General features: G+C 41.0%; 1 protein-coding gene across 2 annotated transcripts in view; it reads right to left on the bottom strand.

Annotated features, from left to right (window-relative positions):
- Positions 1–19918, bottom strand: part of ATAD5 (ATPase family AAA domain containing 5) — a 75187-nt gene that overhangs the window by 42802 nt on the left and 12467 nt on the right. Inside the window, exons 1-4 of one of the 2 annotated variants that reach the window (XM_006154358.3) lie at positions 19283–19535; positions 9384–11317; positions 6653–6761; positions 2736–2897 (exon numbers count right to left, since the gene is read on the bottom strand). In XM_006154358.3, coding sequence (XP_006154420.1) covers positions 2736–2897; positions 6653–6761; positions 9384–11317; positions 19283–19348 — 2271 coding nt within the window. In that variant the 5' untranslated portion in view covers positions 19349–19535. Of the gene's footprint in view, positions 1–2735; positions 2898–6652; positions 6762–9383; positions 11318–19282; positions 19536–19918 lie in introns of those variants that run through there. The other variant, XM_014590109.2, reaches the window with a different exon arrangement.

The following is a 19918-nucleotide window of genomic DNA, read 5'->3' as shown; positions in this document are numbered from 1 at the left end:
GTGAAAAAAAAAAAACTTATGGCACGGGAATAAAGTCAGCATAAAATAAATGTAGATAAAAGTAAAAAAAAAAAAAAAATTATTTTTGAAAGAATTCTGGTCGTGCCTCTTTAGAGCTACGCAAGGGGCCAGCAGGTGGCATGGTATTTAAAGGTAATGGACTACCACATGACCAGCTGTGGTTCAGATCCTGGACCTGGAGGCTTGCATTCTTTCTCTCCCTGGTGGTCAAATTGAAAATAATAATAATAATAAATAAATAAAGATAAATAAGATAATTCTTTCCGAGAGGAGAATAGAAGAGAAGGGATTGTGGCGTGACCATCCCCCCTGGGGGGGTGATTTCTTGCTTTCTGTCTCTCTGTCTCTCTCCGTCTCTCTGGCGAGCGCATGCGCCCTATAGCAAAAAAACCTCTCCAAAAAAAAAAAAAAGAGGGACCAACAGATGGCATAGCGGTTAGGTCATTGGACTCCCACGTAGTCAACCGCAGTTTGAGTACTGGTCCCAGTGGCTTAAAACTCACACCAGGTGTGTGTACGTGCATGCTCAAGATCCCAAGAGAAGACAGGAGGAGAAGGGATTGTGGCATGGCCATCCCCCTGGGGGATGATTTCTCACTTTTTGTCTCTCTAGCAAGTGCAAGCGCCCTATAGCAAAAATTTCTCTTAAAAAAAAAAAAAAAGAAATATGTTAAAATGAAGTCTGCTATTTTGTGTGGTTAGCATACACTTACTGAGCAATATAAAAGTCACTGGAATACGCAGACAAATAAAACTCAAAAATTCGGGACCAGCAGTTAGCGTATTGGCTATGTTGCTGGACTCCCATGTAGTCGACCATGGTTCGAGTCCCAGACCCAGTGGCTTAAACTCACGCCGGGCATGTGTGTGTGCATGCCCAAGATACTGAGAAGAGAATGGAAGAGAAGGTATTGCGGCATGGCCATCCCCCCTGGGGGATGATTTCCTGCTTTCTGTCTGTCTCTGTCTGTCTGGTGAGTGCACACGCCCTATAGCAAAAACCTTTCCAAAAAAAGAGAAAAAAAAAAAACCCTCAAAAATTAGCCTCAAATATAACATCAGGGTTTAGAAGACAGAGGGATAGCTAACCCATGAGTAGATAGTTTATTTATAATATAGTATGGTCAGAGCAATATCAACTAAAGTTCAAAAAAAGTGAAAAATTGGGACCAGCAAAAGGCATAATGGTTATGTCGCTGGAAACCCACATGGACGACCGCAGTTCAAGTCCCAGACTGGTGGCTTAGACTCACACCAGGCGTGTGTACAGGCGTGTCTAAAATCCCAAGAGGAGAATGGAAGAGAGAAGAATGCGGCATAGCCATCTCCCTTGGAGAGTGATTTCTCCCTTTCTGTCTTTTTGCCTCTGTCTCTTTGGCAAGCTCACATGCCCTATAGCAAAAATCTCTCTTAAAATAGTGAAAGTTAGGGAACCAGCAGTTAGCGTAATGGCTATGTCACTGGACTCCCACGTAGTCGACCGCGGTTCGTGTCCCGGACCCGGTGGCTTAAAACTCACGCCAGGCGCGTGTGCGTGCGTGCCCAAGATCCCGAGAGGAGAATGGAGAAGAAGGGATTGCGACGTGACCATCCCCCCAGGGGGTGATTTCTCGCTTTCTATCTCTCTGTCTCTCTCTGTCTGTCTGGCGACCACACGCGCCCTATAGCTAAAAACCTCTCCAAAAAAAAAAAAAAGAAAGCAACACTGAGGCTACAATATGAATGAATCTTGAAAACAAATGCTAAGTTTCCAAGTCAGACATGGGACCAGAAGACGGCATAGTAGCTATGTCACTGAACTTCTACTCGGCCGATCATCATTCAATTCCTGGACTCAGTGGCTTTGAAACTCACACTGGGTGCATGTACATGCATTTCCAAGATCCCTGGAGAAGAATGGAATAGAAGGGATTGCAGCATGGCCACCCCCACCCTGGGGGATGATTTCTCACTTTTCCTTCTCACTGTCACTGTCTCCATCTTTCTTAGGTGAGTGCACATGCCCTAAGGCAAAAACTTCTAAAAAAAAAAAAAAAAAAAAAAGTCGCACCCAAAAGACCACATTATTTGATACCATTTATATGAAATGTCCAGAATAGGCAAGTCTATGGAAACATAAAGCAGGTTATAATTGGCTAGGGCTGAGAGAATTGGGGAGAAAGGGTAATGAAAATGCTGTACAATTTTTGTGGTGATAGATGTACAATTCTATGAATGTACTAAAAGCCTCTGAATTGCATACTGTAAATGGTACATTGTATAGCATGGAAACTATAGCTCAATAAAGCTTTTCTTTAAAAAAAAAAGAAAGAAAGAAAGTAGTGTCATTTCACAGAATCTTCAAAGTTTAAGTGGAATTCTTCAAAGAGAAGAGAGCATCTGGAATGTCTACTTCAAGCTGAGACAATAAAATAAAAACAATGAACACTGTACCATTTGGGGAGAGGTGAATAATTTAGTGTGGCTAGAGCAAAGAGCTGTTTCAGAAGAGTCAGTTCAGCCCATGAAGGAGTCTGAGTGACCTGAGACAAATTCTGACTATATTTTGTACGCAAAAGGGAACCAAAGGCTTTGCACACAGAACTGATCATTAGACTCTTCATACGACTCCAAGGCTATCACACAATACCTTGTAACTTCATAATGGTTTCCTTCTCCCACTGCAACACTGAAATAGGACAAAACTTATACCAACAGATATTTGTAATACTTACTTCTGTCTCTGGGCATTTCTTTTCAGGAAGTGCCTGGTGTCTAGAGGAACGCCTTAAGGGTATCACCGTCTCTTCAGTCATCTTTGACCTACTGATGTGTAAAGCTTTTGCTTTTTCAATCAACTGTTTTGCTTTTGATATATTTTTTGATGCATTGCTTGCCTAAATAAAAATTTGAAATATTAACTTAGATCATTGTGAAATGTTTTATATTCAATAATGGAAAAAAAAAAAAGGAAAAACATAACCACGAATCACATTAAATAATCCAGAAATGGTTATTCAAATCTTCTCAGAGAACTTGAATTAAAATGTGTCTAATTACAATTAGTCTATTTTGGGGAACCAGCAATTGGTGTAATGGTTATATCACTGGATTCCCATGTAGTCGACCGCAATTTGAGTCCCGGACCCAGTGGTTTGGACTCATGCCGGGTGTATGTGCGTGTGTGCCCAGGATTCTGAGAGGAGAATGGAGGAGAAGGGATTGCAGCATGGCCATCCCCCCTGGGGGGTGATTTATTGCTTCCTGTCTCTCTGTCTCTCTCTGTCTTTCTGGCAAGTGCACGCACCCTATAGCAAACACTTTTCCAAAAAGAAAAAAAAATTGAATAATTCTTTAAGAAATAATAATAGTAATACATCTATTTAAGCACAGAAAAAAAAAAAACTCTGTAAAAATAAGCATGTAACTATTAAACTATCATCTGTTGGGTCCTTGGATAAGTTGTGACACATTTTTGCATAGAAAAACTACTTACAGCTAGGGGTCTGCTGGTGGCATGGTGATTAAGGGTGTTGGACTCCCACATAATTGACTGCAGTTTGAGTCCCGGACCTGGCGGCTTGCTTTCTAACTTTTCCTCCATCTCTCTCTTTTCATCTCTATGTACATTTCTGATCAAATTAAATAAAGTTCAATAAAATAATTCTTTAAAAAATATATTCAGCAGTTAAAAAAAAGGGGACAAGCAGTTAGCGTAATGGCTATGTCGCTGGACTCCCACGTAGTCAACCGCGGTTCGAGTCCCAGACCCAGTGGCTTAAACTCACGCCAGGCGCGTGCGTGCCCAAGATCCCGAAAGGAGAATGGAGGAGAAAGGATTGCGGTGTGGCCATCCCCGCTGGGGGGTGATTTCTCACTTTCTATCTCTCTATCTCTCTCTGTCTGTCTGACGAGCGCACGCACCCTATAGCAAAATCCTCTCCAAAAAAAAAAAAAAGGCAGTTAAAAAAAGAAAAACTACTTATAATTATAGGTACTTCCCAGAGTCAAATATAAACCACCATCCCCCCATCCCAAGAACTAAATGCAAGCTTCATCTATAAAGCAGGATTAAATAATACATTTTTACAAGATTAATGATGTGAGTACAAAGCACGGTGCTTAGAATGTGATAAGCTGTCAAATAATGAGAGAGATACCAACTTTCTGTAGCAGTGGTTTTCCACCCAGATTATATCAGAGTCAACTTGGAAACCTTTTCAAAACACGCATATCTGTACAAACTGAACCTGGAGGGAATTTAATTCCCCCATGATGGGGATAAGCAGTTTATTTTGTAGACACAACTAAACTATTCTTCTGTAGCCTACCTCTCCTTTAGAGCAGAAGTTTTTTTAAAATGTTTTTTTTTTCCCCCTCCAAGGGGTATTTAGCGCTGTCCAAAGACTTTTATACAATTCTTTTATTTTTAAACATACATTTATTTATTTATGGGTATGTATGTATGTGTGTGTGTATGTGTGTATGTGTATATATACGTGTGTGTGTGTGTGTGTGTGTGTGTGTATTTGACCAGACAGGGACATAGAGAGAGAGAAAATGAGAAAGCAAGCAAGCCGCCAAGTCTGAGATTCGAACTGTGGTCTGCCACTGTGGTCTGCTGGGGAGTCCAGCACCCTTAACCACCATGCCACCTGCCAGCTCCAGTCCAAAGACATTTTTAACTGTTGTAACCAGAGGAGTTAAGGTGCTACTACTGGCATCTTACAGGTAAAGACCAGGGTTACTGTGAAACATATTGAAATGTGAAAGAGAGGCCTCCATAAAAAAGAATTATCCAGCCCAATATATAAAAAAAACTAAGGTTGAGAAACCTTGCTTTTAAGCTTGTAATCTACAGAAATTAACCAAAAATTTAATCCTGACCTATAGGGAGTGTTACAGACTAAATATATGTTGAAATCCTAAAGGGGCTGGCAGGTGGCATGGTGGTTAGCAGTGCTGTATTCCCACATGGCCAGCTGTGTGTGGTTCTATTCCCAGAACTGGTAGCTTGAATTCTCGCTTTCCCTCACTCTCTCTCTAGTCAAATTCCATAATTAATAATAATAAATAAAGTTAAATAATAATTTTTTTAAATTAAAAAGAACTCCTAGAGCCAGCCTGTGGCCTAATGGTGAAAGGGGCCTGATCTCACATGGCTTGGTTCAAACCCCAAGCTGGGTAGCTTGAAAAATATACTGGAGGGACTAACAGGTAGCATGGTGGTTAAGGTGCTAGACTCCCACATGGCCAACTGCAGTTTGAGTCCCAGACTTGGTGGCTTGCTTTCTCACTCCTCCCGCCCCCAGTCTCTCTGGCGAACACATATGCCCTGTAGCAAATTGTAGAATAATAATAATGATAAATAAAATTCAATAAATAATTCTTAAAGAGAAAGAAAGAAAGAACAATAGGCTGGGAGCATGCATGTGCACCAAGTCCTAGCAGGATATAGAAATGGGGAAGAAGATGCAGCAAGACCACACCCCACTTAAGGGTTTTTTCTCCTTTTCCCTCTTCCTCTCTCAGGCAAGTGCAAGTGCCTTCTGCCAATATAAATAAATAAACATTTAAAAAATTATCTAAGAAAGAAATCCTATCCCTCAATAGGACGTTATTAGGAGGTGGGCCTTGGGGAGATAATTAGGTCATGCGGGTGGAGCTCTCTCTGTCTGCTCTCTACCAAGTAAGCACAGGAGATGACTGTCTACAAACCAGGAAGGGTGTCCTCACCAGACAGGACCTGCTGCTGGTGCCTTGATCTTCAATTTGCCAGTTCCTAGAACTCTGAGAAATAAAATTTTGTGACCTAGGCTACCCTATTCATGGCAATTTCTTTTATTTTTTTCTTATTTTTTTGGAGAGGTTTCTGCTATAGGGCACGTGCACTTACCAGAAAGACAGAAAGCAAAAAATCACCCCCGGGGTGGGGGGGGGGGAGGGCCACGCCACAATCCCTTCTCCTCCATTCTCCTCTCGGGATCTTGGGCACACACGTACATGTGCCTGGTATGAGTTTAAGCCACTGGGTCCAGGACTTGAACCGCAGTCGACTACATGGGAGTCCAGCAACATAGCCATTATGCTAACTGCTGGTCCCACAGGGCAATTTCTTATACCAGCTCAATCTAAGGCAGCTTTAGGGAATATTATTAGAATATAATACTAAGAAAGTATTTTCTAAATAAATTACCCTTTGCTCTTTGCTTTTATCTCATTATCAGTTGCTTTTGTCTCAACAATATCTTGACATTTTAATAAACTAAGCAGAGGAGCCAGCAGGTGGTGTGGTACTTAAAACACTGGACTCGCACATGACCAACCATAATTCAAGTCTCAGATCTGGCGGCTTACTTTCTCACTTCCTCTCTCTTTTTCTGTCTCCCTCTGGTGAGCACAGGTGCCCTATGGCAAATTTAAATAATAATAAATAAAATTAAATAATTATTTTTAAAAGTAATAAATAAACTAAGAAGTAAAGACAGTAGTGAAAATAATTTGGGTTGTAGCTAAACAATTTATGAAATATATGAGTCTTCTTTTGGCATATTACTTCTAATAGTTGTGTGTGTGTGTGTGTGTGTGTGTGTGCATGCACGTATTTAAAGGAAATAGAATACCACTTATAGGGCTTCAATATTTTAATTACCTTTCTAGTCTGAGACGCAAAATCTCCATCATTTACTTCAGATTTGGCAGATCTTTTCTTAGATTTTTTCTTCGATTTTTTTGGAGTACTAATTCTGGTGAATTTCATTCTTAAAAAGAAGAGATAGGGCATTCAGAAACATAATTATGATTATAATGTGTAAGAATCTTAATTAAATATAGAAAAGAACTATCTAGGACTCCAATTTCTAAACTTCTAAATCAGGAGGAAAGAACTACTACCAATTCAAACTACTGATTGAAAAGTAAGACAACAGGGGGCCACCAGGTGGCATAGTGGTTAAAGGCACTGGACTCCTACATCGTCAACCATGGTTCAAATCCCAGACCTGGTGGCTTGCTTTCTCGCTTTCCCTGTCTCTCTGTCTCTCTCTGGCAAGGTGGAAAACATAACAATAAAGTTAAAAGAAAATGATTCTTTTTTTTTTTTCTTTTTTAGTGAAGTTTTTGCTATAGGACGCGTGTGCTCACCAGAAAGACAGAGACAGAGAGACAGAAAGCGAGAAATCACCCCCCAGGGGAGATGGCCACGCCGCAATCCCTGCTCCTCAATTCTCCTCTCGGGATCCTGGGCACACACGCACATGCACCCGGCCTGAGTTTAAGCCACTGGGTCCAGGAATCTAACCACAGTCAATTATATTGGAGTCCAGCGACATAGCCATTACGCTAACTGCTGGTCCCCAAATAAAATGATTCTTAAAAGGGGCCAGCAAGTGGCATGGTGGTTAAGGGTGCTGGACTCCCACATGGCTGACCATGGTTCGAGTCCCGGACCTGGCGGCTTGCTTTCACTTTCCCTCTTTCCTTCTCTCTCTCACACATTTTCTCTCTCTCTGATCAAGTTAAAATAAAAATAAAGTTAAATAAAATAATTCTTAAAAAAATTATTAAAATAAAAACAACAACAACAAAAAAGAAAAGCCAAGGGACCAGCAGATAACATAATGGCTACATCTCTGGACTCCCACATGGTCAACCATGGTTTGAGTCCTGGACCTGGAAGCTTTAGACTCACGCTGGGGGCGCATGTGTGCATGTCCAAAGTCCCAGAAGGAGAATGGGGACTGTAGTGTGGCCATCCCTCCTGGGGGATGGTTTCTCACTTTCTGTCTCTTTCTCTCTCCGCCAAGTGCACATGCCCTATAGCAAAAATCTCTCTTAAAAAAAAAAAAAAAGAGGGAAAAATAAAAATAGAAGCCAAATTCTGTATGATTTCCTTTAGACATTATAAGACTGGGGACCAGCAAATTGCATAATGGTTATGTTGCTGAACTCCCTCGTAATTGACCAGAGTTTGAGACTCAGACCCACCAGCTTAAAACTCACACAGAGTGTGTGTGCATGCACACCTAAAATCCTGAGAGGAGAATGGAGGAGAAGTGATTGTGGCATGGCCATCGCCCTGGGGGTGATTTCAAGCTTTCTGTCTGTCTCTCCAGGGAGTGCATGTACCTACCCTACAGAAAAAATCACTAAAATAAAAAATACATTAAAAAAAAAGAAATTATAAGATTGAAAATTAGCCCCTAACAGGATCAGCAGATGACATAATGGTTACATTGCTGGACTCTCACATGGTGGACCACAGTTCAAGTCTTGGACCTGGCAGCTTAAAAGTCAAACTGGGCGCATGTGCATGCGTGGCCAAAGTCCTGAGAGGAGAGCAGAGGAGAAGGGACCGTGGCATGGCCATCGCCTCTGGGGGTGATTTCTAGCTTTGTCTCTCTGTTTCTGTCTCTCCGGCTACTGTACGTGCCCAATAGCAAAAACTTCTCTACAAAAAAAAAGAAAAAAACAAAATTAGCCCCTAGCATCATTCTTAAATTATTGAGAACCAGTAAGCAACTATATATTTCATAGTGTACAGACTAGTTTACCCAGGAAATAACATTCTGATGTTTAATCTTATATTTACTAAGTAAACAGAATTCATGTTTAAAGGGTATTTCTCCAGTGATTAGCAACAGTAAACAATAAGAGTTTAGAACTCATATAGGGCTAGCCCCATAAAGCAGTAGTTAAGCACTGTGTAGAGGAGACCAGATCCCACATGTCTGACCACAGTTCAAATCCTGGCCCTGGCAATATTGAGGGCAAGCTATGTCTAGGATCTGAACAGGATACATTAACAGAGGAAAAAAGGAGATGGTGTTCTTCTTTCTCTCTTTGGAATCACAAATATCCTCTAGCATTAAATAAATAAATGAAATGAATGAATGGGCCAGCCCTACAGCCTCATGGTAAGGAAGTCAAATCCCACATGGCTAACCATGCGGTTTAAATCCTGGTCCTGAGAGCCTGAAAAACACATCGGGGAAGTGTGTGTATCCCCAAACTCCTGATAGGATAAAGAAATGGAGAAGGGATTATAGCCTAAACACACTCCACCAGGGAGTGCTTTCTCCCCCTCCCTCTGCATGTCTGACAAGTGCATGCACCCTCTGTCAAAATTCTAAAAATAAACTAAAAGACAACTTATAAAATGTATCAATTGATAGAACTCTTCTGAAATTAAGACTGTCTTTAAATTAAACATGGAAAACAGGAAGTATTTTGAAACCGTATTCTTATAAAGCAGCTGTGTTTCAGGAAAAAAAAAGAACAAAAACAAAACAAAACAAAAATCCTCTAATGTTTAATGTATTTTCCTTCTTAGCTATTAATACATGCAACAATACTGGAACTTTAGAACAAAAACAGATCTTTACCTAATAGGGCTTTCTGAATCAGAGGGTACAGTTATTAACTCTGCTGTGTACAGGCTATGTTTTTCCAGAAAGTTGGCTGCTTTCGGAGTTAAAGTCTTTACAGAACTATTATCCTGCTCGCCTTCAGAATCAGTATCTCTAATGGTTACTGTAATAGGTGTGCTGTTACTTCTTACAGATCTTCTGGTTGATCTCGGTGTAAAAACATTCCCCAAGCTGTCTTCAAGTCCGGCTTTAGAATGTAGAACTTTGTCATCTTTAACTGGTGTGCTGGTCTTTCTCGATGATTTATTGTTTTTATACAGAGAGGAGGAAATCTTTACAGGACCATCATTTGCTTTATCTTCACAAATAATACTTTTAGTGTTAAATAATGTGCTGCATTTGAAAACTTCTGTCTTCTTTTGTCTTAAACTCATGCTAAGCCTATGTTGATTCTGTCTGTCTTTTAAGGAACAGGTTGTTTCTTTCTTTTGAGTATTTCCCTCTCTGTTTTCACTTGGAAGAGTCCCCATACCTAACGTTTTCTTACCTTTTTTCTTTTGCTTTTTATTTTTCTCCTTAGAAAAACGTCCTTTATCAGCATGTGGCTGTGAATTGCCATTATTTGAAACTATTTGGATATTAGTATTTTCCATGATTTTTTTAGAACTGTCTTTTCCTTCTTCATTTAAAATTTTTTCATTGAGGTCTTTCTGCTTATCAGAAGATTTTTTAACTACAGTTTTAGGTGCCTCTGATGCTGGCTGCCTAAATGCTTTCATAAACTGCTGTCTTTCTTCTAGAGTGCATTTTGGTTTCACAGCTTCAGAATTTCCAGCTTCCAACACTGCCAATTCTAATTCTTCCTCCTGTATAACAACATTAGATTTCCTTTTCTGAACAGTCTGTTCATTCTCAGGATCAGATAGACTACTCTCCATTTCACACGGCTTTTGTCTCAAGAAAATTGGGGGTATTTTTCCTGTCTTTTTAGGAGGAATAGGGTGAACTTGTGCAAGAACAGTAACTGTCTTAAAGCGTACCTGCTGGGAAATTTCACAGTTTTCTGTATCACTGATATCATCGCTTTTGACTATGTCTTCAGCAGTCTCAGAAGGGACACAAATTGACATTGTAGAATCTGGTATCTGTTCCACTTTATTCTCCTTGTGACTTTTTAAAAATTCCTCATATGAGACAGTGATTGTACTCTCAGTTAACCGAGCTGTTTCAGTCACATTAGCTCTAGCGTTTGCATCGTTTGTAGTACTGTCGATTTCATTAGTTAAAGAAGGTATTATCTGTTTAACATCTTTACCACCTTTTTTAAGATTTACTCCCTTGGCCAAAGGTAAATTTTCAGTTAGATCTATTACATCTGTGTGCTTTCTTTTTCTCAACTTCTTCTGATCACTTTTTGTGGTCCCTTCTTTAGGATTTGCTTTCTTACGATTTTTTTGAGTAGTCATAGTACTTGAATGACTTTTGAAATCTTGAATACTTTCTGCAAGTACCTCTACATCTTTCTTGTCAAGTAAAACAGAAGTACTATCGTCCACAAAATCATTACTTAAACTAGAGCCTTCTTTGCTATCATCACTATTAATTTCAATTGGAGACTCACTTTCATTTCTCATGTGATTTAGTTGTTGAGATAACTTAATTCTCTTTCCTTTCTTCTTAAACGCTATATGTTGGACTGTAAGCCGCCTTTGGAGAGGGGTCTTACAGTCTCTCCTGTCAACGAGCAGTGGTACAGGTAACTTTGTCTTACACCCTTTCGTTGACTGTGTCTTGTCATTTGTGGGCGAAGTCTTTGGAAAATAATTCATAATATTACTGGATTTGGGTGGAGAGAAAACCCTATCTCCAGTTTTTCCCGTTGGTGATAAATATTTTGTAATTGTTTTGCAGGAGGATAGGTCGTCATCTTTTCTTCGCTTCTTGCATGGCTATCAATTTAAAAGAAAAAAAGGCACTTATTCCAAAGCAAAATAATATAAAATATACATTTTAAACATGGATCTAACATTTTAAGTAACTTTTTTTTTCCTTTGGAGAGGTTTTCGCCATAGGGTGCCTGTGCTCGCCAGAAAGACAGAGAGACAGAGACAGAAAGCATAATGGCTATGTCGCTGGATTCCCACGTAGTCAACCGCGGTTCGCATCCCGGACCTGGAGGCTTAAAACTCACGCCCGGTGCGTGTGCGTACGTGCCCAAGATCCTGAGAGGAGAATGGAGGAGAAGGGACTGCGGCGGGATCATCCCCCCTGGGGGGTGATTTCTCGCTTTCTGTCTCTATGTTTCTCTCTGTCTGGTGAGCACACGCGCCCTAGCACGAGCACCCTTAGCGAAAAAACCCCCTCAAAAAAAAAAAAAAAAAGAAAGAAAAATGGCCACTGTTCTTATAAGCAATTTATTAATTTTTCTTGGCCTTTGCTTATAACTTTTGTTTACTTTCTTTCTTTCCTTTTTTTTTTTTGTTGAGGTTTTGCTATAGGGTGTGTGCGCTCACCAGAAAGAGAGAGACAGAGAGACAGAAAGCAAGAAATCACCCCCCAGGGGGGATGACCAAGCCACAATCCCTTCATTCTCCTCTCGGGATCTTGGGCATGCACACACACACGCCCAACGCGAGTTTAAGCCACCGGCTCCAGGACTCAAACCACAGTCAACTATATAGCAGTCCAGCGACATAGCCATTATGCCATCTGCTGGTCCCTGTTTTCTTTTTTTAAAAAGAATTATTTATTTTATTATTTTTCTTCAATTTGACCAGAGAGTGACAAAGAGAGAGAATGTAAATTGCCAGGTCCACAACTCTAATTCTGGTTGGCCACATGGGAGTCCAGTGCCTCAACCATCATGCCACCTGCCAGCCCCTGCTTATAACCTTTGAATACCATCACATGCCTCACAATGTGTAATGTTGAGACCAGCAGATGGCATAAAGGTTATGTTGCTATACTCCTACTTAGTTAACTGCGATTTGAGTCCTGGAGCCGGCAGCTTAATACTCATACCGAGCACACATGTGTGCGTGCCTAAAATCCTGAGAGGAGAATGGAGAAGGGATTGTGATATGGTCATCTCCCCTGGGGGTGATTTCTGGCTTTGTGTCTCTCTAGCCTGCATCCTATGGCAAAAATCTCTCTTAAAAAAAAAAAAAGTTGGGACTAGCAGTTAGCATAATGGCTACGTCGCTGAATTCCCATGTAGTCCAACACGGTTCGAGTCCCGGATCTGGTGGCTTAAACTCATACTGGGCGTGTGTGCATGCGTGCCCAAGATCCTGAGAAGAGAATGGAGGAGAAGAGATTGCAATTTGGTCTTCCCCCTTGGGGGGCGATTTCTCGCTTTCTGTCTCTTTGTTTTTCTGTGTCTTTCTGGAGAGCACACACTCCCTATAGCAAAAACCTCTCCAAAAAAAAAAAAAAAAAAAAAAAGTATAATGTACATTACACATAAAAATACGAGGTCTTGGGCCAGCACATGGCATGGAGGTTTGGGTAGCTGGATTCCATGTGGCTCACTCTGTGGTTGAGTCCCAGACCCAGCAGCTTAAAGGACACTCCAAGCTCAACTGCATGACTACACAAAATCCCAGAGGGGAGTAGAGTAGAAGGGATTATAGTGTGGCCATACCGTGGGGGGTGATTTGTCACTTTCTCTCACTTTCTCTTTCTCTTTGTCCAGCAAACACATGCTGCTGGCCCAATACCACACTACCTGCCAGGCCACCCATAGAAAATGTAAAAAATATATATGTGCCAGGGACAACAAGTGGTGTGTTCGTCAGGATACTGGACTCCCACATGCTCAACTGTGGTTTGAGTCCCAGGCCTGGCAGCTTGCTTTCCTTCTTCTTCTCTCTCTCTATCTCATGAATACACATGCCCTAAAGCAAATTAAAATAATAATGAATAAAATGAAATAATTATTTTTTAGAAGTATTTTATTTAACTTTATTTATTATCATTATTATTTGCCAGTTTCATCAGAGAGACACAGAGAGAGAGAAAGTGAGAAAGCAAGCCACCAGGTAAGGGACTTGAACCATAGTTGGCCATGTGGGAGTCCAGCACCTTTAACTACCACACCACCTCCTGGCCCCAAAATGAAATAATTCTTTAAAAAATATTATATAGGTAGATATATAGATACAGACATATAGATATATACATCTGGGACCTATTAGAGAACCTTTAAATATTAAGAAAATGATAATAAGCTATTATTTATATAACTGAAATGGTATCAGAGCCACTATATAATAAGTTCTAGAGTCAATTACTAGCTTTGACACTCTGGTGTGAAGTCTTAAGCAAATTATTTTAATCTCATGTACTGCTTTTAAATTTTTAATTTAGGGGCCAGCAGGTGGCAGTGGTTAAGGTGGCTGGATCCCATATGGCTAACTGAATTTTTTGTCTTGTTTTGTTCTGTTTTGTTTTTGAGAGATTTTTTTCTATAGGGCATGTGTGCTGGCCAGAGAGACAGAAAGCAAGAAATTACTCACCCTTCCCCAGAGGGATGGCCCTTCACAATCCCTTCTCCATTTTCCTCTATCCTCTCAGGAATGTGGGCACACACAGCCCAGCGTGGGTTTTAAGCCACAGGGTACAGGACTCAAATCACAGTCAACAACATGGGAGTCTAGCAAAGTAACCACTACATCATCTATTGGTCCCTGCTGACTTCGGTTTAAAAAAACACACTGGCTGTGTGTGCGTGCAACCCAGAATCCCAAGAGGTGAATACAGAAAGGATTGCTGCATGGCCATCAAGCTTTCTTACCTTCCCTCTCTCCCTCCCTCCTTCTCCTTCTCTCTCTCTACCCTGGATGAGCACATGTACTCTATAGCAAATTTTTAAAATTTAAATATTTTATTTATTATCATTATTATTTTTAATTTGACTAGAAAGAGACTGAGAGAGAAAGAGAACGTGAGAAAACAGGCTGCCAAGTCCAGAACTTGATGGGACACATGAGAGTCTAGTGCCTTAACCACCACGCCACCTGCCGACCCCATAAAGCAAACTAAAAAAAACGGGGGTGAGGGGGGCAACAATTGGCGTAATGGCTATGTTGCTGAACTCTCATGTAGTCGACCGCAGTTTGAGTCCCAGACAGGGTGGCTTATACTCACACCAGGCGCGCGTGTGTATGTGTGCCCAAAATACCAAAAGGAGGGGGTTGGGGGGGGGCCATGGGGGGGGGGAGTGTACTGTCTCTCTGTCTCTCTCTGTCGTTCTGGCGAGTGCACATGCTCTATAGGAAAAACCTCTCAAAAAAATTTTTTTTAATTAGGGCCAACCTTGTAGCCTAGGTTAAGGGAGTCAGATCTCACATGGCCAATCACAATTTAAGTCCCAACTCTGCAACCTGGGAGACTTGAAGGATATTCCAGGTACATGTGTGTATATGCTGTGCCGCTTATCCCAACAGGATGGAGAAATGGAGAAGGGACTATGGCTTGACCATACCCTACTAGGAAGTGCTTGTGCTCTCTCTCTCTCTCTGGTAAGCATGTGTACCCTCTAGTAATTAAAAAAATTTTAATTTAAGGATTTAGGAAAGGCACCAGCAAAGCCAGGCCTATCCTGATATGGATACCGTACTTCGGCTGTGAAATATTAGTTTCCTTGACCAAAAATGAAGATTTTCTGCTGAGACTTCCCCCTCCAGACACATTTCTAGTGGGTAGGGATAGCTCTGTGTCTCTTTCTCTCCATTTCTGTCTGTCTCTCTCTCTCTGTCTTGCTGTGTCTCCCTGTGACTTCTAATTTTTTTTTTCAAGGTAAAGTATTCTCTGGGCTCTCAAGCCTCTCCTTTATTGTGTTAACTGGTGCCTTTCCTCACTTCATCCATTCATTTAGAAAGGCCCCCTGCCAAGCCAGGTCTATCCTGATATGGATACCATACTTCAGCTGTGAAATTTTGGTGCACGCATGCCGCCCAGTTTCCATTTTTGCTTTTTAAAATTATAATTTTATGGGTTTTTAATCCTCTTTTTTCTTCTTTTTCCTTTTCATTTTATTTTTTCTTCTTTCCTCTCCTTAATTCTTTTCTTTTTTTCTTTATCTTTATTCATTTTCTGATCAGCCTCTATGCACCAAGTGTCTAGACGGGTCCAAGTGAACAGTGTCCAATCATCTAAATATGATTAGGGTCAGAATATTCCTCTCTTCACCCTGAATCTGATGCACAAAAAGTGAAAAAAGAACAGAATAAAGATTGCAGATCACCTCCTTCTGCGTACCTCTGGACGCTCAGATTGAACTTCAAAAATTAGGAAGAAATGCACCATCCAAAAAATTACTAGAAATCACTGCAGGATCACAAGAAATATGGGAAAACAAGACAATACCTCTCCTCCAAGGGAAAAGAATAACACCTCTTCATCCTCAGACAGTACAATGAAAATCATGGAAATGTCTGATAAAGAATTTAGAATATTCAAAATGATGAAGCTAACAGAGATATAAGAGAAGAGAGACAATGAACTGCAGAAAAGACAGGAGAAAAGAGCTGACGAGTTTCAGGAGGTGAGGAAATTCTTGCAAGATCTAAAAGGAATTACACACTCTAAAAAAGAATCAGATGGTCTTGTTAGAGATGAAGGCTATAATACAGGAAGTCAAAAATCTCCCTTGAAAGTATTAAAAGCAGACTAGATCATACAGAAAATTGAATTTCAGATGTAGAGTTTAGAATCGCTGGGAAAAAGCCACCATGAAAACTGAGAAAATGGCCCCCCAAAAATGAGAATAGTAAACAAGAAATATTAGATATCATCAAACGTTCAAACATCCAGATAATTGGTATCCCAGAGGTGAAGAGACTCCTAAGGGCATTGATAACCTATTCCATGAAATCCTACAAGAAAACTTTCCAAACCTAGACAGGCACTCAAAGATCCAGTCCCAAGAAATATAAAAGATCCCAAATAGAATTAACCCAAGATCTTCTCCAAGACAAATTATAGCCAAATTGACCAAAGCCACAGACAAAGAAAGACACTAAGACTGGCAAGAGAGAAACACCAAGTTACCTACAAAGGATATCCCATCAGGCTGACAGCGGGTCAGAAACAATGTGAGGAAAGAATGGGAAAATATATTCAAAGTGTTAAGGGAAAAGCAATTTCATCCAAGAATACTGTTCCCGGCATGATTATCCTTCATATGGGAAGAAAAGAGAACAGTCTCAGATACACAAAACTTGAAAGAATTTACCAACACCAGACCACATCTCCAAGAAGTTCTCAAGGAGTGCTATACCAGGAAAATTAAATACAGACACATGGAAATAAGAGTTCAGGAACTAAGAAAATGCCCAACTTAAACATAGAGACGCATCTGGAGTTGAAATATTATATCCCAGAATTTAATCAGGAAGATCAGACCACAACAGAAGATAGATTAAGTACATGAGACTGAACTGGTGAAATAGCATTTTATGACTTTTGACTAAAACATTGCTGATTTTCTTCTAGGCTTTGTTTTCCAGTTTTAAGGATTTTTGTCCTATTTTGAGCTGCCGGTAGGTTCATGTATCTACTATTAGAACAGAATCCTAACCTGTTTCCTGGTTTTAAGTAAAGTTCCTTAGTATTTGATTTATTAAAGCTAAAACTGCTTTTCTTGAAATTAAAAATATATTTAAAAATACCTTTTTAATGACCACAGTAAGCTTTATAGCATCAGCTAGGTGTTAGCTTATAGTATATTAATTCTACTCAGAGTTTCACACCTAAAATCAGACATGTGTTCACTGATATGTACATACCAGCTAAACTTGCTATAGAAAGTAGTTAGATTACTTAAGAAATTTTGTGAATCAATAAAATATGGGGGGAAAAAGAATGGAAAACAACTGTAGACACCTAAGATAGTGTGGGAGGAAGGTGGGAAATGGCAGAGGGTGTGAAATAGGGGTAAAATATACATATACATGTATATATATGAAACTAGAAATGAAAAATTAATGGTGATAACATGTATGATTAAGCCACTATGCTGTATATTTTGGATGGGAAAAATCACATGTTATATGCTGTGACAGTGCTCAGGGAATGAATGTAAATTAACTAATTTAAAATGTTTCAGAAGAAAATTACAGTACACTTGTAACTAGAGTCTAGCTTTGTCCATAGTTTTAGTTTAAGGTATTTTGTGAATTAATAAAATGTGGGAAAAAATGTAAAAAAAAAAAAAAATTACAAAGCAATAACAACAAAAACATGTAACAGACACAAGTATGGAAAGTTATCACATAAAGTATTATCTTTGAATTGCTTGACATCCAATGTATTTATGCTTTGAGAACCAATGTCGTATGCTATAAAGATGTATAATGATTAAATGTGCATTAAAAAATAAATTTAAAAAATTATTTTAAAAAAACTTTTAATTTAAGGGGCCAGTGGATGGCATAATGTTTACATCACTGGACTCCCACATAGTCAACTGTGGTTCAAGTCTGGGACCAGCAGCTTAAAACTCATGCCGGGCATGTGTGTGCATGCCCCAAATCCGGAGACAAGACTGGAAGGGAAGGGACTGCGGCATGGCCGTCTTCCCTAGGGGGCGATTTCTCTCTTTCTGTCTCTCTGTCTCTCCGGCCAACGCGCGCGTCCTATAGCAAAAATCTCTAAAAAAAAAAAAAATTAAATTACTTTTAATTCCTTTTTCGTTTTTTGTTGTTGTTCTTTGGTTTTGTTCTACTTTTAATCAGCTTTTAATCTCTCACCTATAGAATACAGATAATAGCTCATCACCTGGCTGATATTAAAACAGTGTGTATTTTACCTTACCATCCCTAACAGTGATTATTATTATGACAAAACAGACTCTCTAAGCAGAGTACCAAACTCAAAAACTGTAACCAAAAGACTGATAAAACCGACCATACAAACAAATCAGTAACTGTGCAGTTCAAGTGCCAGAAGTCCCTTCTTCTGAACCCCAAGATGGCCTAGCAAACAATTATCACCAGAATAACTACTATCAAGTAATCAAAAGTCACTCTATTCTAAAAATTAAGAGCTGATGTTAAATGAACATACATCTTTGCTCACTTTAAGAACAAGCTGCTGAACTTCAGTTAGAATACCAGCCCTAGATAAAAAGGGGTAAAAATACAGCACCATCTACCTTAAGATGTTAGCCATACTTCACACATTAGAATCTCACTGTAATGCCGCTTAGTGCACTTCACAGAAACCTGATAAACAGTAGAACGTCAGCATGCCCCGCTGAGACCCCTAACTGCATGTTATTAAGCTCGGGAGCTAAGAGAAGCCAATGTTTTAACTAAGTATCTCGTTTGACTCCCGCAGTGACATTCTAAGTGGAATTCCTACTACAGGTAGGTGCGTGGGCTAGTTTAACTTAAAAGATCTTTTACAACGCTAAAGTTCTACTATGTGATTTCGTATCATGAACCCAGAATCCGACCCTGGGATCCTCCAGGACATATCAGATGTCCAAAACGAGGTTCCACCAACATTTCCAGATCTGGGAACTGGCTGTGGTACCTTAAATAGCTCACATAGTGTAAGTCTATTGTCTGGAGGGAGGGCAGCGAAAGAAGAAAAGTGAGAAAACCACAGGGAAGAAAAAAAAAAATCCCAAAGTCTCCTTTGACTTCCACCCGCAAGTTCAGTCTCTTCCTCGTCTCCCCTGCAGTAGCCACTATTGTCTACTTGGTGACCCCGCAAACACTTCACATCCCGAGGTCTGTCAGGACTCGGCGACTGCTAAGAAACAACGCACTCCGGGAGCGCCTACACAATGTCACGGCTGTGAGTCCCCCTTCAACCCTTACCCAAGCGGAATCGCGTTCGCCGTCCACCACCCGCAGGCCCCAGCTCTACAGCAGATGCAGAGCCCGACAGATGCTCGACCTCACCTCAATCTCGTACTCCTTCACCGGGGCGGGAGCACCTGCAGTCGCCATGGCCAGGACCCCCACCATGTTCCCCGCTTCCCAGAATCCCGGTTCCTACGACCAGGTGCGGCCCGGCCCGGCCCGCCTGGAGGCCATGGAGGAGACCAGCTCCTAAAGGGTCCGTCTCGGATTCCCCCTCGCCCACCGGCCCAGAGCGACCGCGGAGGCTGGGCCCAGCTCAGTCGAGCCGAACGCGGAAAGTGGCGGGGGTAACGCGCGGGGTGGCGGTGATAAAGCGCGGGCAGCGAGGCCTCCGGGGCGCCGCTGCTGAGGGCAGGGTGCCCCCCGGGCGGGCGCTTCAGGGTGAGAGTTCGGGACCCGGGGCCAGGCGGGAAAGCCGGGAACGCCGATCAGACCGCAGGGCTTCGGACGGAATTCTTGTCAATTGGGTTTTCGCGCCGTCCTGAGCGCACGGGGCGGAGTCTACGGCGACTTCTGGAGACTGCGCGGACGGCGCGCCGACTAGGCCAAAATACTGCGCTTGGCGAAATTCCTGGAGGCGGGAGGTCGTGTCTTCAAATTTATAATCAGTTAAGGTAGTTACTTTTCCTTTGAAAATTATTCCTGGATAAGGTTTTTCGGGAAAAGGAGACTGCA

The sequence above is a fragment of the Tupaia chinensis genome, unplaced genomic scaffold (assembly GCF_000334495.1).
Source record: "Tupaia chinensis unplaced genomic scaffold, TupChi_1.0 Scaffold000407_1, whole genome shotgun sequence".
NCBI lineage: Eukaryota > Metazoa > Chordata > Mammalia > Scandentia > Tupaiidae > Tupaia > Tupaia belangeri.
The sequence above is the reverse complement of the archived record's forward strand: the minus strand, read 5'-3'. Positions and strand labels throughout refer to the sequence as shown.